The following is a 27,245-nucleotide window of genomic DNA, read 5'->3' as shown; positions in this document are numbered from 1 at the left end:
TTCATTATGTTAAGTCTTTATACACAGACATAGTTATGTATATTATATTGCATTTCTGTCAATAGCTCCTCCAAAAAATTACACGCTGGACCTTTAACATGACATAAACCGATTTACCCTAATTTGAAAAACAAAGTGGCTAAAGATTTGTGTCTCATTCAAATGTGATCAGATAATTTGTAAATGTAGCTGATGTATGGTGATAAGAACAAGTATTTATACACTCATTTGTAAACTTGTTTGGTTGTAGTAGGGTAACCACAGGTGTACCCATTAGTATATACAAGATGCTCAAAGTTGGGGGGGTCTACTGTACAGTATATAAAACTAAACAAGGCCATGGCTTTTCCAAGGAAATGATCACTATCAAAAGTGTTTATTTTAAATTTACTTCTAAAAGAACAAAGATGAAATCTCAATAAAGTGTGATCAATATATTTTACAGATCCTGATTTTACTTTGCTCTTTACAAAACTGTTCCAGCTCATCCAAACGGAACAGTGAGGTTGTGTACAACTGATGGTGTACAGAGCAGATATTAGCAGAGAGATCCATTGCCGGAACTGAACATGTCAAATAAGGTCACCAGGATTGGAGTTACCGCTGATATAAAGGATGTACAGTAATTCTGTTTATGTGAATGTGTAAGATAGATAAATACAAGACATTAGTCATCTTGAAAAGGTACTGTACTGTAAACTGTATCGTCTGATATAAACTACATGACAGAACGGTACATCTGTTTCAGTGACACAAACAAACCAGCCCACACGCAGGATGTTTTCCAAACAGTGTTCTGAAAGTGAATGAGATGTATGAGATTCATCATTCATTGGGAAATAGCATGTATGCATTCTTGTTAGTCGTCTGGGACTCACCAATATGGTCATAAAATGTGCTAACCTTATGAAAACACCACACATACATGCTTTCCACTGACTAAGGGTTATCCTGTAGTTGGCTACGGTTATTTTGACGCTTCAATCTTAACAAGGGCTTAAAAAACTCACATGCACTCAATATAACCCCTCACACCAGTGTCTTTCTCATTAAAATGAAAAAAAAAGCTGTGGTAACAATTACTTCAGTTTTCCAGTGAAGATAAAACTTCCCATCCTCCTCAGCAGGCTCAACGGTAGATTGATTGGCTGGCAGATGGTCACATGACTTCTAACTTGAGAGGATTGTTATTGATGGCAAATGCCGTGTCTGAAACCGCTGCCTCGTTCACTCCTTCACTATTCCCTATATAGCGTATGACATTTGAGTCCACTATGTGGAGAAGAAGGGAATGAAAATGAGTGATTTCGGACACTGACATATATAGCCTGCGTCTGACAGTTCTGTCGCAGACATTCGTCATTAACATAACGAATAGCTTATATTACACCTGTGTGGCTTTGTGGATTGTTTTACAAAATACTATAATTCATTTTCACTTTATTTGTCACGTTTATTGCGTTAGTTGAAAATAAAGAGAACAAAACAACTGTCACATGTATTTGCAGGCATGCTCATTTATCACGTTTAATAAAATGATTTAATAGATTTTAAAATAAAACACTATCACATTCATTTAATCTGCTATTCTTCTATATACATTGGTGGCATTAATGGTCCATGTCCTCCAGCTGATTCTAATCAGGCAGTCGTCTCGTGTTGTATCATGGGAAATAGTAAATGAGCGAGTGTACAGCGAATGTACACTCAAAACCAGAGTGCACTGTGGGTAAAAAAAGAGTGAACGAATGTAGGGAATGAAGTAGTTCACTAAGGTTTCACTATAGTGCACTATATAGGAGATAGGGAGCGGTTTCAGACATAGCTAAAGAGTTTGACTTTCACTGATCCTCAAAAAATGGTCCATTTGGCAAAAAGTACTTTATATTGAAGAAATCTACTTTGTAGCCGTGTCTTATAACCATAAATTAACAGTTATTTCCATTCCTCAAATCTGATTGGACGAGAGGCATTCCACTCCTTTTTCTTTACTTGTCTTACATTCTTTCTGTTGTCTCTTGAGTTGTTCTTTAAAAGTAACATCACAAGCTCCTGTTCACGTAATATTGCATTATCATTCCTCACTATTGTTAGAAAGGTCAACCAGCCCAATTTGACAAGTTTGTTTTCCTCGACTTTTGATGCAGGAACAATGCAATCCTGTTAGGTTTTTTTTCTTTGGCATAGCTATTGTGGATACTGATAAACCCTCTGTAGTTTAACACGTGTGAAAAGCTGAACCGTTTAGCGTCAAACCGACCTGTGCCCCTTTTGACCTTTGGACAATGATGTCATGATCCAAACTATCGTCAACAAGACAAATGAACTCTACCATACAATTTCCCCCATTGATAATCCAACGGTGTGCACGTTCACAGATTTTTTTATTTTATCAAATGGCCATGTGCTTGCTTCCATTTAAACTCTTAGATGACAGCTGTAAGTCAAAATCTCATAATGTGTCGATAACAGATAAGTTGGTGTGCTTAAACACAGTGTGTGTCACCAGTGGACAAAGAGCATCTATAAAAACATATCACACCAGCCATAAATCATGTGACTCAGGTTTATGTAAGTGTTGTCAGAGTAAACAGGTGAAATTATTTCAGGAATATTCCATAGGTCACTCCCTCATACTGAAGACTACGTATCCCATGAGGACGCGGGACGTTGCGCTTAAAGTTTCCTGTGGAACAATGTGTTTCATTTCTATGTTATTTTTTGGAAAGAACCTTCCCACAGAATTCCCACAGAGAGTGGGATGTAGATGGTTATCAGTGCTATTTAAAGGGGATATTAAAGTGAGGAGATAAAATGCTGTAATTCGGTTCTCTAAAAATGATCTCTAAATAAAACCACCTGGAGGTGACAGGAAACATCAGCGAATGTGTTTGACAACGGGAAAAGGTCCAAATATGTTGTCATTTGGCTTTTGTGCTCTATACTGCCATACACAGGAAAAACATAGTAACTGCAGCAGCGCTGAAACTGAGGAAAAAAGGCAGAAATATTTTTGGGTTTTAGTGTGGATTTGTAGTTACTGCAGTTTTTACCTTCTGTTTTGACTGAATCTAAACATAGTTAAAGGTCCAGTGTATGAAATTTAGTGGCATCTAGCGTTGAGGTCGCGAATCCACCCCTCCCCTTTGAACCACTACGGTGGCTGACACAGGACTAAGATGTCATCACGTTTACGCTTCTTTGCCAAAGGAGACAACATATTTACGAAACGCGCTCTGTAAAGCAGTTTGTCCGTTTAGGGCTACTGTAGAAACAACATGGTGAATTCCATGCAAGGGGACCCGCGGTGTGTGTAGATAGAAATAGCTCATTCTAAGGTAATAAAAACATAATGCTACATTATGTAACGTCTTTATACATCTCTGAAGACATTGTTATGTATAATATATTATATTGCATTTCTGGCAACAGATCTTTCAAAAATTACACATTGGACCTTTAAGTCAAACCACAAACTACGAAATGAAGCATTTTTGGCTGCAGAAATCACAAAAAATCTCCCCAAAATCCTGTGGGGACTGGTTAATATGCATACACGTAGGTTGGTTAAAACAATACACTGTATTGCAGTGCAGATGTAAGCTGTGTAAATAAATAGAACTACTACTTATTAAACACTTAATTATATTATAACACAGTCAAGTTTGTGGTTTTTGGAGTCTTTAAGACCACAGCAACAAATGTCTGGCTATTTATTTCACCTTCAGTTTACACACATGCACGCATACATTCATATACAAATGCGTCATGGCACGTGCAAATGATTGAACCACAGTAGTTAACTTACTGACCCCTACAGTCTACCAGACATTCATCAGCCAAACGTTTGTGTCCTAATCAAACCTGTACTCCTCACATATGGTATGCACGTTTCCTGCTCGGAGCAAAACATTTTAGCACTTAATAATGTCAGTGCCGGAACTCCTAGTGGCCCGTAAAGAGCAGAACCCTGATAATGAATTTTCATTTATGTGCAACAGACTTCCTGCCAGTCTGCTCTTATAAAACAAGATAAAAATGCAGATATGAAGTGAATGCAGACAAACAGATTTTAAGCAGTGCGCTGTGGTTTCTCTAATCTGACTGCTAAACTTTCTAAACATCACAACGTCACTAGTTCTCATGTTTTAGATGGGACTGCGACCTTCTGTTCATGGACTGACAGATGCAGATTGCACCATGCAATGGCCAGCTCTCCAAAAAGTCGCAAGCTCTAATCTGATTGGCTTCTGTAGATGGTCCTGTAGTCGTGTTTTTAAGAAAGAAGTTTTGTTTGAACCATTTACAACAAGCAAATTAAAAATAAACTTTACATTTTGCTTTGTTCTCTCTGTTACGTCTATGTTTATAAAATAATCTATTACTTTGAAATGTCCACAAATGCAAAACTAGATCAAATCCAAATTATTGAACGCTCTCTAAAGGAACTGCTTGACTGAAGGACAGGAACGGACTGTATATAAATGAATTCCATTCATTTATAGATATACAGTGAGGGAAATAAGTATTTGATCCCCTGCTGATTTTGTAAGTTTGCCTACTTACAAACAAATGAAGGGTCTATAATTTTTATGGTGGGTTTATTTTAACTGATAGACACAGAATATTAAAAAAAATCAGGGGAAAAAAATGTTATATAAAGGTTATAAATTGATTTGCATTTCAGTCAGTGAAATAAGTATTTGATCCCCTACCAACTAGCAAGAATTCTGGCTCCACAGATTGGTTATGTGCCTATATGGACCACAGATTAGTCCTGTCACTTTAAGAAAGTACTCCTAAATCAGCTTGTTATGTATATAAAAGATGCCTGCCAACAGAATCTGTATCTTCCAGTTCAACCTCTCCAACACCATGGTCCAGACCAAATAGGTTTTAAAGGATGTCAGCGACAAGATTGGAGACCTGCACAAACCTTGAATAGGCTACAGACAGAAGCTTGGTGAGAAGGAGACAACTGTTGGTGCGATTATTTGGAAATAGAAGATATACAAAATAACTATCAAATGCCCTTGTTCTGGAGCTCCCTGCAATATTTCCCCAATGGGGTAAAGATGATCATGAGAAATGTTAAAGATCAGCCCAGAACTACACGGAAGAAGCCTGTTAATGATTTCAAGACAGTTGGGAACACAGTTAGCAAGCAAAACATTGGTAACACATTGGTAACACGCTATGCCACAGTAGACTGAAATCCTGAAGCACCCGCAAGGTCCTCCTGCCCAAGAAGGCCCGCCTGGCTCGTCTTAAGTTTGACAATGAACATAAAAATGATTCAGAAAAGGCTTTGGCGAAAGTGCTGGCACTGCTGTGAGACCAAAATGGACTCCTGTGTTTGGAGGGAAAGAAATGCTGACTATGAGCCCAAGAACATCATGTCTACAGAGAAGCACAGTGTTGGAAACATTCTGCTTTAGGGCTTTTTCTCTGCTACAGGTATACAGGATGACTTCACCGCATTGAGGGGCTGAGGGACGGGCCCATGTACCGTAAAATCTTGGACGAGAACCTCCTCCCCTTAACTAGGTCACTGAAGATGGGTCATGGATGAGCCTTTAACATGACAAAGACGCAAAACATATTGCCAAGACAACCAAATAGTGGCTTAAGGAGAAGCACATTAAATGTCCTATCCAGTCTCTAGACCCTAGTCCTATAGAACCTCTGTGAAGGAGGCTAAAACTCCAATTTGCTGAGCGACAGCCAAGAAACCTTAAAGATTGACAGAGGAGTGGACTAAATGTATCCGGACACATGTGCAAACCTGGTGACCAACTATCAGAAATGTCTGACCTCTGTGCTTGCCAACAAGGGTTTCTCCACAAAGTACAAAGTTATGTTTTGCTTGGGGATCAAATACTTATTTCACTGACTGAAATGCAAATCAATTTATAACCTTTATATAACATTTTTTCCCCTGATTTTTTTTATATTCTGTGTCTATCAGTTCAAATAAACCCACCATAAAAATTATAGACCCTTCATTTGTTTGTAAGTAGGCAAACTTACAAAATCAGCAGGGGATCAAATACTTATTTCCCTCACTGTACAGTAGTCTTTAATAGCACTGTATACTATGTTCTATTTATTTATTATGTTGATCCGACAGATCTTTCTGGTTGAAATTGGTGGTACTTTGGACATGAATTGGAATTACTAGAGCACTGCGCTGGCAGTACAACCGTTATAGATTTGATTCCCAGGAAATCAAATCTATTGATAAAATGTGTAGCTTAAAGGGATAGTTCACCATCATAGCGATTTTTTTCATAATTTACTCACCCTCTTGTCATTTCAAACCTGTATGACTTTCTATCTTGTGCACAACACAAAGGAAGATATTTTGAAAAATGTCCGTAGCCAAAAAACCGTCGGTCCACCAACGGGTGTCTGTGAGGAATATTCTTCAATAGATCTACTTTTGTGTCCCACGTAAGTTGGAAAGTGTACCAGAACTCAAAGCATCAAAAGTCTGGCTCTGAAAGACTCGAAAAATACAGGGTAGGTGACAAACATATGGAGCATTGAAGAGTTTCAAAGACACTTAGATCCTACAGGACAGGCTTGTGGTTCCTGCATGTGCCAGTGACCTCAGAGTTCTTTGAAGTGTGTCTATGTCACAGCCAAGTTTACAAAGCTCATGAAAAGTGACATTCACACTGCAGTCCTACTATACCAGTACTTCAGAAAGCTGTTTTTGGATATGGTACCCTTGACAAGGACAAATCAAGCCAGCTGTCAGATGAATGTTGCCTTAATGCATTGCAGATGCTCGCACTCGAGTTTTGTAATCGGCTAAAATCGCATGGAGCGTTCAAAACAAACAGCAGTAATGCTCCATGTGTTCTGAGGAGGAATCTGAACATATTTCACCAACGGATGTCTGAGGAAGACTTGACCGTATTAGGATGTGTTTCATGATCCCTGTTCTGGAGAGAATGTTGTGGAGTGATGTGCTCTCTCTCTCTCTCTCTCTCTCTCTCTCTCTCTTAGTGGTTACCAAACAGCTTAGTCTATGACTAGTCTATGATGTCTACACAGATTTGCACTAAAGTGCACAAACTCAAAAATGTTGATTTATTGTTCATATTTTTTTCAGATTGTTTCAGTCAATCTTGCAGAGATTGGTTAAAGGGACAGTTCACCCAAAAATGAAAAAAATATCATCCTTTACTCACCCTCAAGTTGTTCCTAACCTGTATAAATGTATTTGTTCTGCTGAACACAAAGTAAGATATTTGGAAGAATGTTTGTAACCAAACAGTTCTGGGGCACCATTGACTACCATAGTAGGAAAAATTTCAATGATAGTCAATAGTGCCCCAAAACTGTTTGGTTACGAACATTCTTTCAAATATCTCTGTGTTCATCAGAACAAATAAATTCATAAAGGTTTGGAACAACTTGAGGGCGAGTAAATGATAATACAATTTTCATTTTTGGGTGAACTGTCCCTTTAAGAGTGAGTGATATGTTCAGGACACAGTATGACTGACATGCCCATAACATATACGCACACACACACGCACGCACGCACGCACGCACGCACACACACACACACAGGCACGCACCCATCCACCCACCCACCCACCCACCCACACACACACACACACACACACACATTGCTCTCTTTGTCTCCTCCATACTGTACATCCGGACACGTACAGTGGCGAACATTAAACAAACACTCCCTCCATTCACATTGGCAGCTCTTCGGAACTGGGTATTGAGTTTTTAATCTAGCTTTCCGTTGACTAAATAATTCTTGATATAATACTTGACAAAGAATGCCTGTCTGCAAAACAGCCATTTCATATTTATAAATGCAAAAACAGGCTGAAGGTTGGGCAGACTTGTATAGTTGTAAAACATGAATGGCCATAGTGTTCAATTGAATGAACTATAATCCTTAGGCTTTTCAACAACTGAATTAAATTGACTTTTGAAGAAATGAACATGAATGATTCGTTTGTAACATCTTGAAATGTCAAAGGCAGATGATGTGCCTGCATGTGTCACATGACCTCATGATGACAATAATTGTGAGATATCTGCTAGATTTGACACATTGGCCTTCAGGATTGTTAGTGTCTGTCATGAAACTTACGTTGTTCTTATGCTAACTTTTTGTCTTGTTTTGTTGTTTCTGTACCTGATACCTGTACCTGTTTCTGATTGATATGCATTAAAAAGTAACAGCTGAGGTCAAAGCATTACAAAAACCAAAATAAAATCAATGTAGAACTTATTCATACAGCTTGTGTGCAATATTAGGAATGTGTTTGATGGCTTTATATGTGAAACAAAAATAAATTTCTTTCCACTGTAGCTTAAAGGGATAGTTCACCCTTTGAGTAGTTCCAAATCTGTATAAATTTCTTTGTTCAGATGAATAAAGAGAAAAATATTTGGAAGAATGCTTATAACCAAACAGATCTTGGACCCCATTGACTACTTTAGTAGGAAAAAATACTTAATAATTTCTTTTGTTCTGTTGAACACAAAAGAAGATATTTTGAAGAATGTAGGAAAGCTTCTTGGGCACTTGTGACTACCACGTTATTTTTTTTATTTTTATTTTTTTAGATTTATTTTCCCTATATGGTAGTCAATGGTGGCCAAGTACTTGTAAGCATTTTTTCAAATATCTTTCTCTGTGTTCATTAAAGAAATGTATATGGATTTGGAACAACTTGAGGGTGAGTTATTCATGAAAAGAAAATCATTTTGGGGTGAACTATTCAATCTCATTCACATTTGTCTATCTTTAAACATGGCTGGCACATAAACTCAACTCAACTTTATTTATATAGCGCTTTTTACAATTTTCATTGTTACAAAGCAGCTGTACATAAGACATATTGACTATAAGCAAACCAATTAAAGTTGTACCTGCAAAAACAAGAAAAAGGTGAAAACAAAGAAGACAGACATACCCACATACAAAACACTCCACACACACAATATGCACACGTACTAACACACATAGACATAGACACACACACACACACGCTCAGTGAGAGCACACATTTAAGATAAAGGAGAAAGAAGCACAGGTCAAATATAACAGACTATAAATTCCTATATGCAATATTAATTAAGTAAAACTTAAAAATTCTAAAGCAGCCCCCCCGGCCAGGCAGATGCAAAACAGTATGCAAACGGTGGCGAGGAACCCAAAACTCTAATCGAGAAAAATTCCTCAGGAGAACCCAGGCCCAACCAGGGGATTCCAGTTCCCCTCTGGCAAAAGCTGCTGCCTCTGCACAAGCTCCAGAGAGCTTGCACAACAAGGCTAAATAAAATAAATAAACTTACTAATAAGGTAAATTATAGTTTAAGATTATCATTAATAATCTAATAGCATTTGAAATTTTGTGGTGAAGACGTGTCAGGTGACCGCGTCCTTCTTTATCCAGCTCTATCATCTCAGCTCTTGTCAGGTCCCCACTTCCCATTCTCCGCTCTACCATCAGGTCAGGCCATGAACTGCATCCTGCTCGCTGTGGTAACCTTGGAACAATGAGACAAGACTGGCTGAGAGTAGAGTACTGTTCTGTACTCTTTGATGCAACAAGTACATCAGTTGTGTTTTTGGTTCCGGTTGATCTAACTAATGCAGCCTAAACCCTCTAAAGATTTATATTATGGAAGAGTAGTGTATGCAAGATTAAAAAGATGCGTCTTTAGTCTAGATTTAAACTGACAGAGTGTGTCTGCCTCCCGGACAGTGCAGGGAAGACTATTCCAAAGTTTAGGCGCTAGATAGGAAAAGGATCTACCACCTGCACTTGATTTTGAAATTCTAGGTATTACCAACTGACAGGACGCCTGAGAGCGTAATGCACGTGAAGGACTGTAATACAAGAGGAGTTCATTCAAGTACTGAGGAGCTAAACCACAGGGCTTTATAGGTAATATAATAAGCAAGATTTTAAAGTTAACGCGATGCTTTATAGGTAACCAATGCAAGGTTGACAGAACCGGGCTAATATGTTCATACTTTTTTGTACGTGTAAGAACTCGAGCTGCCGCGTTTTGGACCAACATAAAGATCCTTAGGACCAGTTTTGACGTCTGTTGAATGCTACGTTTTAGAGAAGTTTCTTAACCAATGATAATACTTAATATTTTAATATCATCCTAAGCTGGTTTGCTGGTCTTTTCCGGTTTCCCAGCCCTGTCGGGCTGTATCATTGTCTGGTTTTAGAGAAATTTTGGGCTCTCTTCAGTACCTCAAATTACAGACCAGCTAGTAAAAGCAACTGAGCATCAGACTAGCTAAACCAGCTTAAACCAGCTAAGAGCATCTATTTTAACCTATTCCCATAGTTTTATTCAAAAATAAACTATGAACTTTCTGTCTGCTGTAAAACACAAAGAAAGATATTTTCTTTGGTAACCAAACAATACCACTGAGACATTTCTCATAATATCTTCTTTTGTGTTCCACAGAAGAAAGAGTCATATACTGATGACAGATGTTTATTTCTGGGTGAACTATGCCTTTAACATTACAGATTGATAGATTCATGCAAAGAAGCACAGATATGCAGCTGCTCATGCAAATAAACACGCACAAACGTGTTGGTGTGCGGGGCCCTCACATACTGATGGGTCATTGTGTAGAACACACATATATACACACGCTCAATTGTTGATCTCGCTGTTATGTAATAGAGCTCATTCAATAGTGTTGACTCATCTGGGGCAGGGGAATGAGAGAACAAGAGAAAAATAGAAAATGAACCAACCCATTAACCCCAGTGTTCAGGACGCTGCATTCAGGAAGCTAACGGCAATCATTTTGGTCTCCAGTTCAGAGTTATTCATCGCATATGGAAAACACATCTCACTACAGTACGAGCGTTTGGCTCACAGTTACACTCTTAGGCTGAGAAGAGCTGATGTCAGACGGAAAGCTAAAGTCACATAAACTTTGAATGTGTGGGACAGTGCATCGGTTGCCATGCTGACCCAGTTCTTCATGGAAGAGTTTAAATACATCTTTGTAAACAAAGTATTTTGTTCAATAGTTGTTTTCCTTATTTATGCTTAAAGGTCCAGTGTGTCATTTTTTGGAGGATCTATTGACAGAAATGCAATAAATGATACATAACTATGTCTTCAGAGGTGTATAAAGACCTTACGTAATGCAGTGTTATGTTTCTATTACCTTAGAATGAGCTATTTCTATCTATATACACCATAGGTCCCCTTGCATGAAATTCACTGTTGTTTCTACAGTAGCCCTAAACGGACAAATACGGTAAATACGTTATATCCTTCGGCAAAGAAACAAAAACCTGACGACATCTTAGTTCTGTGTCAGCCTCCCTAGTGTTTTAAAAGGGAGGGATGGAGTGAGCCATTGGTTGCAATTTGCAACCTCACCAGTAGATGCCGCTAAATTTCATAACTTTACCTTCAAATGAAAAGTCAATCTCAAAATCAAAATTGTGTTATTTTTTATTCACCGACATGATGTTCAACATGTTTTAAGACCTCCTGGCATCTTCGGAACACAAATAAAGTGACATCCGGGAGATTTCCAGGCCTCCTCATAGACATCATGGTTATAGTTGTTGTCAAGGTCCAGAAAAGTCCTAAAGAAATCGATAAATTGGTCCATCTGCTCATAGTGGCTCAATTGAATTTTTTTGAAACGACAAGAATACTTTATGTGCAAAAAACAAACCAAAATAACAACTTTAATCGATATATTGTCCTCTGTCTTGTCAGTCTATGGTGTGCGTTCATGAGAGCACTTCGACACATGCGCATTCGGTGGGGGCAGACAACCCGGAAGCGCAACTCTGTGTTTACAAGCAGACACGTGCTTTATATAAGCTGATCTTCGCAAAATGTCTGATGATTTCGATATTGAGGAAGACTTGCACTTTTTTGCCCAACCGAATGCGCATGCGTCGAAGTGCTCTCGTGAACGCGCACCATAGACTGACAAGACAGAGGAGAATATATAGAATAAAGTCGTTATTTTGGTTTGTTTTTCGCACATGAAGTATTGTCTTCGCTTCAAAAAATTCAATTGAGCCACTATGAGCGGATGGACCAATTCCTTTTGAAATCTTTTAGATGGGAAAACTTGTAACAAATGTAACAAAGAAAAATTAACAGTTGCAAAAAATGCAGATAGTCAGGAAAGCATACAATTATATAATATCAGCTTTTTTGTAGAAACAAAAAACACTACACTTTATTACGTTACACCACTGAAACAAGTAAAGGAATTGCAATAAGTGCATTTGAAATCAAGCATTTCAGGATATTTTAGATTTGGGGATATTGTGATTTAAGTGGCTGTAAAACCCCCAAACTAGCTCTGCATATTATTTTATTGCGGTATCTTCTATTGTTTCTCTTTTAGTAATTGAGATCTGAAAGATTACCGACTGGGTCCCCTGCAGATGACATGCAGTCTCAGGTATAACAACACACTATTCACTATTTTAGCAAGCCAGTATTCCAAAGTTATTTATATACTTCATTACAAATCCCAAAGTCTGAATCAGGATTTTTTGCTTGTGTTACTTCTGATCTTTGGCAATGGCCATGCTGTCTAGCATCACCTTTAAAGATGCCCTGGAAACAGAAAGAAAGAAATGTTAAAAACAACCCCTAACACAATGACAGAATGAGAGCGCTATTTATGGACTGGACTTGGATTTCCATGAAAAAGCCGCCCTGGTCCTCGCTGTCCCCCGGCTCACAAAGCATCTCCATGATTTACCAAGATACAGTTTCACCCTCTGTGAGAACACAGGGATCTTCCCATGACCCCTAGAGTTCACATGGAGGGAGGACGAATTATTTAGGTCACAGAGAGAGAAGCGTGTGAGGGATGGTGGGGTTAAAATCCAGAGGGGGGAGGAAAGGAGGGAATAGATACAGAAATCACAAACACAGCACTTTACACTGAAACTCCAAAAATCACTATAATGTAACTATATTGTAAGCATTATTATATGCCAAAAATGATTGCTATAGGAAACGCTGTCAGTCAATAAATCAAATCTCTCTCGGTTTTCTCAGAAGAGAGTGGAGGTGCACGACCATCTGAATGGCACACGGATCATTTTTTCAGACGAGGCTCTTCCCGGCAACGGAGCCCGCCAGCACTTCATGACTCCAGATATGACCCAGGACGTAGTTGTCATCTCTCCTGGTTTGCCCACACCTCCTTTAAGTCCATTCCACAATAGTTCCACCGCTGTGTCGTCTCCACAAAAGGCAAGAGCACAGAGCTAACATATCATCATTAACACAAAAGCATCATTATGGCAACACATGGATTTGGAGCGCATGTTTAAAACGCCCCATAACTACCCACATTATGAAACTCAAGAGCATTGATTCAGCAGCTTTGACATTGTTTTAGAATGGCTTCACATGAAGTGAATATGTGCAGAGATATAATGCTGCCCCCTGGTGGCGTTTGAATAAATTATAGGACTTGCCAAATGTGTCGATTCTGTTTCCTGTGTTGTGTTTAAAAAAACATCTTTTCATTTACTCACCCTGGAGTTGTTTCAAATCGGTATAAATAAAGATATTTGGAAGAATGCTTGTAACCAAACAGTTCTTGGCCATCATTGACTACCATAGTAGGAAAAATGACAACGGTAGACAATGGTTTGCTTTCCTACATTCTTCAAAATATCTTCTTTTGTGTTCCACAGAACAAAGCAATTTTCAAAGGATTTTTTCCTACTATGGTAGTCAATGGCAGCCAAGATCTGTCTGGTTATAAGCATTCTTTCAAATATCTTTCTCTGTGTTCATCAGAACAAAGAAATTTATACAGATTTGGAACAACTCGAGGGTGAGTAAATGATGGTCGAATTTTCGTTTTTAGGTGAACTGTCCCTTTAAAATGCTTTTTTATTACTGTGTAAACAGACTTCAATATTGTAACACTTGATAACCCACAATGTGCGAATATATAATAGATAAACATATATACAAAGTGGCATTTATTTTAAATGTAGTGCAACATCTTGCAAACAAAAATATTTTACAAAGAAGTTATGTAAATCAATAGATATAGTGACATATTGAACATTAACTTTGGACACTGTCTATTCATACATTCAAGAGGGTGAGTAAATGATGACAGAATTTTCATTTTTGGGGAAAGTATCCCTTTGATTCTGAAAAATGTTTTTAAAAAAGGAATCACTTGTTGGTTGTTGCCGTTTTGGTATTTGGTTTGGTATTTAACAAAATCTAATGTAAAGACATTTAAGCACTTTCGAAGATGTAATTTTAGATGTATTATTTTTATAACTTTATCAATTTATTTGATTGCTTTCTTTTTCTCTACTGTTACAAAATAAATGCCCTTTGAGAATAAATATTTATTAAAAGGTGTTTGTTCTCCTCAATCTGCTTATTATTTAAACATGGTTCTTATATATTTGTGGCTGTGTGCTGACAGGTTGCTGAGGTCAATGGAGGTGGATTCCCACCATGCAGTTTCGGATCTTACTATGGTCCAACTCAGACGAACGGTAAATCATAACAGAAAATCCCATCAATGAAAATCAATTTTGATCCAGTTTTTATTTTTTAACATCTTGGACAAACATGTAGCACTTTGGATATGTGAGTTAAACCTTCCAGCCTTCAAACGCTCATGTCATCACATATTTGATTACTCTTGTGTCCGTATCGTTATCTAACACAAAACTATAGAGCAATTATACAATACTTTTTAATCATTCAACTGTATCCCCTGTGGTAATGAGTATAGAAGTATAGTTGTATTCAGACAGTATCTGAGTGTTTGTGTTGGATTTCTCAGTTGGATTATCTAACGGTGGAGTGAGAAGTGAAGGCTCTGTCACGTTACCTCAGACGCCTGCCTCACGAGAGGAGCGCCTGATAAAGTTTTCTGGAATCGGTCCTGTAGATGAGACAGGAATGCCAATCGCATCTCGATCTGTGAGTCTCCACACAACAAACAGTACAGTACAGTACACTCAGTGAACCACTGCAATCCCACAATTCATTCATGCATGGCCATTCTTCCTCCCGACCGACACACCTCAATGCGCACTATGAGTCAGGAAATACATTCTCAGAAATCTTTTTGTCTTACCTCAAGACGGATTCTAATAATATATAACTAAACCACACAAAATAACGTTGATCATATTGCAGTTGTTTTGCTTTTATTAGGAATTTTTCTATTTTTACGACCTTCCAACCCTTTTACCAGAGTGTAAACAAGCCCAAGGACTGGTACAGAAGCATGTTCAGACAAATCCACAAGAAACCAGAGGGTATGTGTTTGCTCTCTCTCTCTCTCTCTCTCTCTCTCTCTCTCTCTCTCTCTCTCTCTCTCTCTCTCTCTCTCTCTCTCTCTCTCTCTCTCTCTTTCTGTTTCATGTGTGGAAACAATGAGGAAATTCCTTTCTGTTTCTGGCTGTCAGATTTTGCTCTGATCCTAAGAGAATAAAACTCTGGCGAAGATATTTTAGACCTCCTTTCTTCGAAATTGTTGTACCTCTCACCATATGTGGATCTCAATGAGAGGGTGCACAATTGACCCTTTGAAAGTGGAACCTGAGCATTATGGGATTTAGGAAACAGCTCCGTGAGTCCTTTCACCAGCAAACCTTTTCTATAAATTTCAATAAATCGATTTTTAGACATACAAATTTGCAAATAATTCTAAAACTCATTTTAGGACAAGCGAAAACAGTGGAGCTTTGTTGCACAACTAACTGAATTGTATCCTGCTGCACTTCTACTTCTGTTAGAAAAACACAAAAGCCCTCTGGGATATTTGGCCAGTATCACCGAGTTTAAATACTATATAGATGATCCCGAGTTTTACTGCTGCAGTTTGTCAGACAAACAAACTTTATTGAGTGGAACGCTACCGAATTCACTTGAGTAATTATGCGCTGTATAATGTGGAATTACTCAGCCTGCTTCATGTGTTTCCATGGACACCCTGGTTGGCAGAGACTTATTGAGCTTATACAGACAAAGTAGTTAATAGCAGGCTGTCATGTGAGGATCACACATGGTGCATTACCTTACATTATCTTAACATTTGCTCTTTAAAAAGTAACATAATTCAAGTCATTAAGCCGCCCCTTTATCCAATAGAATTTACGGGAAGTTTTTTAGGATGAACCTGGAGTTTAGTAAGAGCTTGCAGACATCGTATGGGCTCTGAACCACTCCACCTCTTTACTTTTCCACAGCATCCCTTAGAAACGTTTCCACACACATGCTGATCAACTATATTTCTTGAAGTCACTTTGGATAAAAGTGTAAATAATTTGGATAAAAATGTAAATAATTATTGCTTATAAATATAAAGATGCATTCAAACAGCTTAGGTTTAATACAGATAAGTGGCTTACTTGCATGTCTCTTCTCATTTCAATTTTCATCTGTTTTTACCCTATAGAGCCTGAAATTGACTGGAGAGAAAGTAAGTGGCTTAGTAAATAGTTACATTTCACATTTAAACATCTGTTCATTCCCTGGCCACTGTGTAGCTTAACCGGATCGTACTTTACACAGAAAGATGTACGATCTTTTTGTCAAATGTACTTTGGTGCAATGATATTCTTATTTTGTTATGTTCTCACAAGAACGTGGGGTGGATAGACAACAAACAATAAACTACAAATATAAGAAAACATAAAAGACTGTATGATAAAGGACAAACTAGAAAGGAAAACTAGCAAACGGTATAAGAGGGACCTGGATGCAATAAAAACTATTTGTAATACATCTTTTTTACAGAAAGAACCCTAAACTGAACGCAAATTACATCACAGTACCATACATTTAATGTTGAATTATTTTTAGTGCTTTTTGCGCTGTATGTCTTTCAAATAATTTATATATGGTTCGATATTTTGTCATTCTTACTATACATTTTTAAGCGTGTTTTTGTTCAACATTTATTTAGGTTTGTTTTGTATGGAAAAGGATATTGTTGAATTTACTCTCTGTCATGCATTCATGTATGCATTCATATAAATATATTATTAATAACACATTAAATGAGAGCTTATAACATCCAGTATCTACATTTTCAGTTATAGTAATAAAACATATTTTACTGTCTATAGGGAACCTGTCATCTTCACCTCCACCAGATTCTTCTCAGCAGGATGGGGGTTCAGGCCCCTTCACCCTCTCCCAGCATGGTGCCCTGCCCCACTGGTGAGAGAGAGAGAGAGAGAGAGAGAGAGAGAGAGAGAGAGAGAGAGAGAGAGAGAGAGAAATAACAAAACCAGGCAGGTTAGGATCTGTTGCTACATGAACCAACAATGATTGCCCAGTAAAGTCGCTCTGTTTGTGTGTATGGGGTTGTGTTAAAGGGCTGATCTGGATGACATAGCGAAGCACCCAGAACCGAAGAGTATTTTTGACTTTGAGCCTGGTAAAGGAGTACCGGTGGAGAACCATTGTCAGGTAAGAGACTGAGACTTGCTGGACTGCATTCAACCATCACTAATTTTAACAACAGCATTCAAGTATGTGAAGAATCTTAATTGTTTTAGCTTACAAACAGAATGTCTGTGTGATGATATCGCCTGTGTAAAATGATTTTTGAAACCAAAGACATTCAGTGTTTTTGACTGTATGTTCTTACAGTACATTACTGTGTCTGTTGAAAGCCTGACTTTGTTACTTTCTTTGGCATTTAGTGAGTGGGCTACACTGGAGTCCACAAGCACAGAACTGTATAAGTTGGATAATAACACGCAGTATAATACTGTAATACAACTACAATTACCATGTGTTAGATTTAGAGTATTCGCTTCATCATGTAACTCAGTCATACCTTAAATTGTCCCTCAAAAGTCCCTCAAAAGTGTGCTATTTAAACCATTCGAACTTACGATTTTACAACTTAATTTGCATGCAATGTCCTTGGATCAATTTATGTGTTTCTTGGGAATAAAGACCATGACAATGTCATTTGGCCATCATTCTATACTAGATCAGCTTTCATACAGAGATTCTCACTTGGCAGACTAAAAAATCCCCTTTGACTTGCATTGTAGGAGAAATGCATACCACAAAACGTTAGCACAGTGGTTCCTAAACGTTCTCGCTGCAAGGCCCCCTTTGTGTAGAGTGCTTTGCTTTGTGCCCCCCCAAGTAAAGACTTATAATGTTAAACCAAAATTTATATTAAACAAAACATATTCAGTTATACAATGCTGGAACATCAATTCTTTTGGTTAGTGGTCTTACTCTGGGTTCACACCAAACACGATTTAAGTGTTTTGCGCTAGTAAATTACATACAAAGTTAATGCAAAGACACGTACAGACGCAAACTCGCGAACGCGCGTCAATCTCGTCTTCCGCGAAGGTTGAAAATATGTGTAATTTCGCGTCACTCATGCGAAAATAACGAACTTTTCCCGCAAGTAATAAAGAGGGTGGAACGCGATTGTTCGTGTTTGGTGTGAACCCAGCATTAGTTTTCTGATGTTTGATTGCATTAAATCTAGAATAAATTTCTATATTTCATAAAATGCCACAAAATCTGTGCCCATCTTGGGGCCCCCAGTTTGAGAACCACTACTTTAGCATCATGGCAGCGAGTTTTGCAGTTACATTACACTACTCTACAGACTTCAGATGCCTCGTTTGCGCTTAGATCAGGTATGTGTGTGTGTCAGGTGTATCTATCTTGGGGACCAAATGACCCCACAGGGATAGTAAACCCTGCACCCATAGCAGTCCCTGTGAGCAAAATGTATTAATAAACATTAAATGATGCGTTTCTGTTAGGTTTAGGGGTATGGTTAGCATAAAAACTATAGAAGTCTATAGCAAGTCCTCACGAAGATACGAATACAAATGCGAGTATGTGTGTTAATGTTGGTCTTTAGAGCCGCGTCACGGTTTGTCTGTATTATTTTAGCACCTGATTAACCAAAGAAATTATGCAAATAAGGTAGCAGCACAAACATGCCCAGAAAACCTGGGCACAACCATTTTTGATCTTGCTGGTCTGTTCTGTGTGTTATATAGTCTGCAACAGACTACAGTGATCTGGAATATTCTCAGGGCACCTGAAAATACTAATAATACACTGGACTACAGTACTGCCATGATTACTAGAAAGTGTACATAAACATATTTTTAAACAAGGTTCTGTTAGTTGAATGGAAGTAGAAGCAAAGCGTTAATTTTAAAACAGTTAGCTGTTGTAAAATCACTGTAAACCATGGCTTCTTAGGGCAAATAGAGCTATTCGGGTACTGTAATCCTGCTTGTTGACATGCACTGTAAAACTTTGCTGTAGTTTTTGCAGCAGGTTTGCCAGTAACTTACTGTAGATTTAATTACTACTTACTATACTTTCCAATTAGTACTGTTTTCAATTACTTTAATCAAAATTAAAACACTTTTGGGATTCAAACTGAGCAAGAAGAGACTGGCTTTAGCACAGCAACACTGCAAATAATGACATTCTTCCTAAGCATTTTTCTATTGATTTCTGTAAAAATAAAAATATTTAAAACTACTCAAATTACTATACATTTACATAACAAGAAACGTGACCCAAGATATTAAGTCTTGTTTTATGAAAGAAAAATATATAAACTAGGTAAGTTTATGCTTAAAACAAAATTCGACATTAAATCTACAGTAAGTTACTGGCAAACCTGCTGCGAAATGACAGCAACGTTTTACAGTGTGGGTTTAGATAAGATCATCTGGATGTGCTGGGCTGTATTACATCACGTAAACGATAGTGCATTACAAGAGGTGTACATCTAAAGTAAACATTTATCATTATGTGTGTTCCCTGAATCGAACCCACTACCTTTGTGTTGTAAGTGCAATGCTCTACCAATTGAGGTGCAGGATATTGGTTTATGATCAAGAATGACTTCAAACCTACCTTAAAATCTGAAATAGTTGTGCAGTCGCATACTCATCATTGTTGTTAATTTACATTATGTCTGAAGAGCATGTGACCTCTCTATCTAAACACTTCAACCTCTAATTTGCATGGTTACTATAATGTAAAGTCTCAGATAAAGATCCCAAACTTGTTCCAGTTATATAAATCTTGCTTACGATGAAAAATGATCTGCTGCTTCGGTACAGTATGGCTCAGTTTAGATTTCACTACCTTGCTAGAATAAAAGAAACTATTGTTCTGTCTGCAGTTTGAGGAATGTGTGAAGCACGGGTGACTTGTGAAACTTATTAGACATGTAAAGCTCTTGTGTGATTTTTGTGTGAGCATGACTTTAAAGGAGTAGTTACCCAAAAATGAAAATTCTATCATCATTTCCTCACCCTCTTGTCATTTCAAACCTGTATGACTTTCTTTCTTCAGAAAGAACACAAAAGAAGATATTTTGAAAAAGGTTGGTAACCGAACCATTCACTTCTATTGCATGGACACTAAACCAGTGCAAGTGAATGGGTGCCTGTTAGCAACATTCTTCAAAATATCTTCTTTTGTGTTCTGCGGAATAAAAAAATACAGGTTTGAAATGACAAGAGGGCGAGTAAATGATGACAGAATTTTTGGGTGAACTATCACTTTTATGTTAGCGTTGTAAAACGCTCCTTCCTCTCGTTCTGTTATTCGCTCCCTTTTTTGTTACACTTGTCCTGTGTAATAGACAGCAGCTCCTTGTAAACATATCTGAAACGTGTTGTCACTCACCAGGTTTTATTAGGTTCTGCACTTCTTGGCTTTAATAAGGATTATATTTACTTGCCAATTGTTATTAAATGGGAGATTTTCACATGAACCTACCTGTCTTGAACTTTATGAAATAGCACATTGATGCAATCTTTTAGGGTTATAATTAAACGAGGTAAAACAAACTTTTTTTGTAGGACATGAAGTTACATACTGTAACTGCTTGAAGTCCTGACTTTGCTTTGGTTAACATCTTTAGAATGAATAAGCTGCTGAACAGGCTACTTGTGTCTTATTACATATATATTTATTAGAGAGTTTTATTACATGTACATATACAGTATTACTTCTGTAGGTAACCGTTAAAGGGATAGTTCACCCAGAAATAAGAGTACAAATATCCTGCCTTGTTGGTAGAAACTATTTGCACTAACTCCACCCATCAGTATCTGATTGGTATATAGAGAAAGTGTAAGAACCAGAGCCATTGAGAGAGAGAGTTGCGACAACGGAAGTTCAAAGTTTTTGTTCCAGGAAGTTATGTTTTCACTTTAAATGCTTAATTTTTTTAAAGAAAAATAGTATCTGCCGCTATTTATAAGTAGCATCTACCTACTATTTACTCTTAATTCAAAGAAAATACAGCTATCTTCGGTTAGTGTAAATAGCATATCCCTAATAAATGCTGCTTTATTCACTTAGTGTAAACAGAACCTACTGCTATTTAAACTTAGTGTAAATAGCATCTGTCCATTGCTATTTACACTTAGAGCAAATAGCCGCTGCCAAATTAAAATTCTGTTATTTTTTGTTCACCCTCATGTCATTCAGAACGTGTGACTTTCTTCTGTGGAACAAAAAAGAAGATATTTTGAGAAATGTCTCAGTGGTGTCCAGACAATGGAAGTCAATGGGGCTAATGTTGTTTGGTGAAAGGATGAGCAAATTATGAAACAAACACTGTAGTTTTTTGGGGTTTGAATGTGACCTAGCAATCCAATAAAATGTTGTAGTCTTACTCTCATTTGATATTTCATTTGTTTTTTACAGTCACTGAAGCTTGAGTCACAGTCCTTATATCACCCACCACTGAAACCTCAATCACCATCCATAGAGGTGAGCATCTGCCTTTGTTTTTCCATCTCTTTCTTAACCTGTGTAATGTAAGAAAAATGATTTAAAAGTGAACCACTTAAAAGTTGTACAGTTCTACAGGATGTAGATTTATACAGTATATGTATATTTACTGTATATCTACCTAAATATGACCTGTTCACTTAAGAAACTGCAATCTGAATATTTAAAACTGCTTGTAATTTAACATAAAACATTCTTACTTTAAGAAGCACTTTTGTACATGAGATGACCATTTACATTTAAATTGCATTCATTGGTTTAACCCAATATAGTCAGATTGATAAATTAAAGGGACAGTTCACCCAAAATTGAAAATTCTGTCATCATTTACTCACCCTCACCTTTGTTCCAAATCTGTTTAAACTTCTTTGTTCTAATGAACACAGAAAGATATTTGGAAGAATGCGAATAACCAAACAGTTCTTGGCCACCATTGACTACCATAGTAGGAACAATTGCTTTATAAATTTCTTTGTTCTGTTGTACACAAAATAAGATATCTTGAAGAATGTAGGAAAGCAAACAGTTTTGACTACCATTGTAATTGTTCCTATAGTCAGTGTAGGCCAAGAACTGTTTGCTTACAAGCATTCGTCCAAATATCTTTGGAAGTGTTCATCAGAAGAAAGACATTTATTCTCGAGGGTGCGTAAATGATGACAGAATTTGTATTTTTGGGTGAACAATGCAGTTTTTATAAAGTACAGTGTCACTATCAAAACATTTGTACACTGCTGCCACACATATTTCAGTACCAATCCCAGTTTTTCATTCCAGCATAACCACACCCTGCGTTTTCCATCACTATACATAATGTGCTATGTGTCATTTGGTTGCCATGGCGTTGCCCAGGCGACATTGGTTTCAGAGCTGAATCGTTTTGAGGCGGAGCTGGACTCAGATATCCTTGGTCTAGAGAGGAAGTTATCACAGAAACAGCACCAGCGGCGAGGCAGGGGTGAGGTACTGACCCTTCCTCTGACTGACTCCAATCACAATCCTACGAAATCTAGATCCTCCTTCCTTCCCTGGAACCAGCATGGCTTCTCACTTTAATCCACCTGTAATCCTCTATTGCACACTTTATGCACAAAATCCCCGAAAACCTTTCGACAATAAGCTTAACAGTGTTCTTGCAGTGTGTTTTGTGTTGAAATGCAGATTAGACAAGCAGAAGAAATGTTTTGGCTTTGGTTACTGCGTGTCTGTTATCTTAACCTCTCTAAATGGGTTTTAAATCTTTTTGGACGTTCGTCCAGACTTGAGTCATCATTATACCATCATCGATTTCCTCAAAAATCCCACACCCTACAGACAAGGTATTAGTATTAAGCTCCCGCTTGTTGTGCCAAAAAATAGACTTATTTGGCATTATAGTTGCACTCTTCAGGTCGTGATCGCTGACAGCTGCGCATGCTGATCCTCTCTCTCACTTCCTGTCATGTTGAATAGCCAAAGTCTGTGGCTGCCGCTGCACCGTTCACATCTGCTCTTTATATCCGAAGCTCAACAAGCCAACGTCCCCATTTACTTTCAGTGCATTCAAAATATGAATCCAGACATTCTCTTCTTCTTTCACAAAAGAAAGAAAGTCACAGAGCTCAGAAGAACATACTTTTCTGGGGGGGTGAACTTTTCCTGTAACCCAAACCAGAATGCTGCACCTTTAACTATTTAAGGCTTTAAGGCTTTCACACCGTGCTTGTATTTGAAATCACAACCTGTGGAAATCTTTGCTGATGACATCACTACTTCCATGTGATTAAACCTGAGGGTGTGAGTTTAGGACCCAGAGGAGCATTGAAAGTTTCTGTACAGGAATGGTCACCGCCTCTTGAGATTTTTTCTCATCGAGCTGCTCCCGAATGCTCCGGCTTTAACTGTGTCTTTGAGAGGGTGTGTGTTAGACGTCTATGGACTTACTGTGGTTTCAATTAACAGGAACCCAAACTCAACACGACAGGAGTAGAAGAGAACAGACGTGAGAACAGGTGAGTCTGTGTTTATGTCTGTATTGTCATCTTTTATCTGTAATCTTAAGAGTGTCTGTTCTTGTTTATATACAGTACAGTGGGGTTCAAAAGTCTGAGACTTTCTCATGTATTTATTGAATCATTTAATGATACAGTATATTATCAGCCAAACAAATTTAGTTAAAAAAATATCATTATTGCTTTCATGACAAAAGCATTGCAACAGTTCAATGAATGTGACTGTATCTCCATGTCTATGCTGTATGCATTTGCATGGTTTGTCTTTCGTTCATTTGTCCACACTCTTAAAAACAAAGGTGCTTAAAAGGTTGTTTACAGCGATGCCATAGAAAAACCATATTTGGTTCCACAAAGAACCATTCAGTCTCTTATCTTTTTATCATCTCAAGCACCTTTTTTCGCCACAAAGAACCTTTTGTGAAACAGGAAGGTTCTTTGGTTGTTAAAGGTTCTTTACGGAACCATTTTGACAAAAAAGGTTCTTCTATGGCATCATAAAGCACCTTTATTTTTAAGAGTGCAGTACTGCAACATTTTTCCTCTTTGTGGTGTTTTATGCACACAATACAATCAGTCTAAATAAGGACACAATGTAACTAAATGCAGTAGACTTGTTATTAAGGTCATGTGACATGTCTGGTCTCTCTGTCTGATTGGTTAATTGTTGACTCTTTGGCCGGCGGCCCACATACCGACCCCATGCTGAGTTGTTTCTGTGTGTGTACGACGTAGGTGTGTTTGTGAGTGGGTGTGTTTATGTCTAAGTGTGTGTGGTCAATCCGTAGGCGTCCTGGTCTTAACTCGCATGCTTGAGCTTGTGTTCATTCAGATTTTTTGCTACTGTATCTTTAAGACATTGATCTCTGTTCTGATTGGCTTGAAGTGGTATGCCATTTCATCGCCTCTACAAAAAGATCTTCCCTTTATGGATCTCTTCTCCTCAAGCTGTTATTCACCTCTTTATATGTGTTTAGACACAGAAGAGCTATAAAAGGCAACGTTTGGTCTTTCTCGGCTTGTAGAGAGTTTCGTGCCCATTCTGACACCTTCAACTTCAATATTTGCTCGGCCAGGGGCCCGGTAACACATCTCACTGCATCTCTGGCGCATTCTTGAATTCTCTCGAATTCTTTTTTTTTTTAGTTTTCACGTCGATGAGCTCATGCTGCCCCCACTGACTACCTCTCCACCTTCAGAATGCCAAAAATGCCCCATTGCTAGACAAGGAGTTTAGTGTTCAAGGAAATATTTTTCCATCTTAGCTTTTTATAAAAGACATATTGCTCTTTTTCGTGTACATTAACACCCAGCAGAAACCTCCACCACTATGTAAGGTCTGTCACTCCAACATATTTTAACTTGTTGGGTATTCTTACGAGACTGTCCATCTGTTGCTTTTATTGAATTCTTCCTCGCTTCAGGCCGCGTACAACCCAGAGGACAGTTTTATTGCTGAAAGCTTGTTTTTTCAAAGCTCGGGAGACTTTCCAGTTATGTTTCATTTATCAGGATTCATATATCCTAACATTCCTTAGCGGAAATCAAAATAGAAACAAATGACACGTTGACATACAGCAGATATAGAGTTTGAGTGTATATTTTAATCTATGTTTGGTAGAGTTTTGTCTCTAAGCAGACCTCAGTACATTAGTTCATCCAAAAATGCTTTTTTTAACATTTATGATTTTTTTATCATGTCATTCCAAACCCGTATGACTTTCTTTTGTCTGCAGAACACTAAAGAAGATATTTTGAAGAACGTTAGTAACCAAACAACATTGACCCCCATTGTATGGACACAAAACCACTAGAACATTTCTCAAAATATCTTGTTTTGTGTTTCACAAAAGAAAGAGTTACAGTATATACTCTACAGGTGAATATATTATATGATTTTTATTTGTGGGTGAACTATCCCTTTAAGGTCTTTTCCTAAGTAGAAAAGTCTTAAATTGTTTTATTCTCATTGCTGCCTAAAAAAACAACAGAGATTAAATAAATCCTTCTTAGAAGAGCATTGTTTTAAGGAATCATGACTGTTTTAAATGTGTACAGTATACTGTAAATCCCACATATGTAAATATTCTGTCTTTTCTTTTGCTTTGCTTTTCCAGCTCTCCGATATTTCCCTCCTCTGCTGTAAAGCAGGGCACAACGCCGAGCTTCACACATACCGATGGTAAGAAACAGTCGTCTTCCCATCCCCTCCCCTACTGTATTTCCTATTTCCTCCATTCTACTCGCCACTCCTCACATCTCCTCAGTTTCCTCCATGCTTTTCCACAAAACAAAATTATGAGAAACAAGGAACACAAAAGTCAGTCAGTGGATTTGGACAAGACAGGAAATGCATATCAAGCAGCAGCATGAACGTTTTGATTACATTTTGATTATAGATTAGAAACAATCTGACACGATAAAATTAATGACATGTAACTGCAGGGGTCTTGAACCAGGTCATGTTCTTGAGCCCAGAAAGTTCTGTACTTGCTAATATTAAATTTAGGTTTCAGCGGCAACAACATAAACAAACGTTATGTGGCCCAAACTTAACTTCCGGTAGACCTCTGCAAAGAATCAATAACTGTTGAGTAGTTTTAACTTAATTTAATACAATTAACATACAATGAAATATAAATTGTAATATTGTTATATTACTAGCCACCATAGGCGTAATTCGCAGGTGGATGGGTGGGTCATGTCCCCACCACTTTTTGCCAAAGTCAATTTTGTCCCCACCACTTATTGTAAGAAATAAAAAATACGGAGTGTCTATTTACCGTGCAAGTAGCCCGCTTTGTAAGCAGAGGCTATTTATACTAACTCCGCCCATCAGTTTCAGATTGGAATAGACAAAATGTAAGAAAGGCACAAGAAAATTAACTGCTCCGGTGGCGTAGAGCGTAAAGCATGTGTTATCTACTTCATGTCGTCGTAGGTTCGGGATTGCTATTTGCTGAACTTTTTCCCTATCACTTATCAGATTGTAAAGGTATTTATTTTAATAAAATGATGAAAATATTTGAAATTGGCTGTTCAAGTCATACATGTACCAAACATTTTGCGCTTAATTGCACTTTGGTGCTATATATTCGTCCTTATTGTTCTCGACATGCGGTTGCTATCGTCTATTGCAAGATTAATTACATTTTGATACTTGATAGAAAACTGGAAAAAGTCACAACTTTGTAGTTTCATGAGTTCAAAACAAAATTTAGAAAGTTTGTTGTATATTTGTAGCCTATCAGGCAATGCTCGTAGTAATTAGTGAAAATACGATTTTTTAAAGATATTATTTTCAACTGTTTCCCCTGTATACTTGAATGTTTGTCCTGATTAGCAGGGGGTTCCCAAATTCTCAATCCTTGACCCACCGACAGGTAATCTGTGTCAAACACCAATTTTTTAACATGG

At 37.7% G+C, this 27,245-nt stretch overlaps 1 protein-coding gene across 12 annotated transcripts in view; it reads left to right on the top strand.

Moving 5' to 3' along the window:
* Positions 1 to 27,245, top strand: part of sorbs3 (sorbin and SH3 domain containing 3) — a 43,111-nt gene that overhangs the window by 8,700 nt on the left and 7,166 nt on the right. For 6 of the 12 annotated variants that reach the window (XM_057356758.1, XM_057356759.1, XM_057356768.1 and 3 more), the window contains exons 2-13: positions 12,410 to 12,466; positions 13,075 to 13,272; positions 14,480 to 14,552; positions 14,846 to 14,985; positions 15,263 to 15,326; positions 16,469 to 16,492; positions 17,142 to 17,235; positions 17,394 to 17,487; positions 21,751 to 21,816; positions 22,690 to 22,800; positions 23,779 to 23,828; positions 25,946 to 26,010. In XM_057356758.1, coding sequence (XP_057212741.1) covers positions 12,455 to 12,466; positions 13,075 to 13,272; positions 14,480 to 14,552; positions 14,846 to 14,985; positions 15,263 to 15,326; positions 16,469 to 16,492; positions 17,142 to 17,235; positions 17,394 to 17,487; positions 21,751 to 21,816; positions 22,690 to 22,800; positions 23,779 to 23,828; positions 25,946 to 26,010 — 991 coding nt within the window. In that variant the 5' untranslated portion in view covers positions 12,410 to 12,454. Of the gene's footprint in view, positions 1 to 12,409; positions 12,467 to 13,074; positions 13,273 to 14,479; positions 14,553 to 14,845; positions 14,986 to 15,222; positions 15,327 to 15,419; positions 15,641 to 16,468; positions 16,493 to 17,141; positions 17,236 to 17,393; positions 17,488 to 21,750; positions 21,817 to 22,689; positions 22,801 to 23,778; positions 23,829 to 25,945; positions 26,011 to 27,245 lie in introns of those variants that run through there. The other 6 variants (XM_057356761.1, XM_057356762.1, XM_057356760.1 and 3 more) reach the window with 4 other exon arrangements.

This window comes from Triplophysa rosa, linkage group LG17 (assembly GCF_024868665.1).
Source record: "Triplophysa rosa linkage group LG17, Trosa_1v2, whole genome shotgun sequence".
Classification (NCBI taxonomy): Eukaryota; Metazoa; Chordata; class Actinopteri; order Cypriniformes; family Nemacheilidae; genus Triplophysa; species Triplophysa rosa.
The sequence above is the reverse complement of the archived record's forward strand: the minus strand, read 5'-3'. Positions and strand labels throughout refer to the sequence as shown.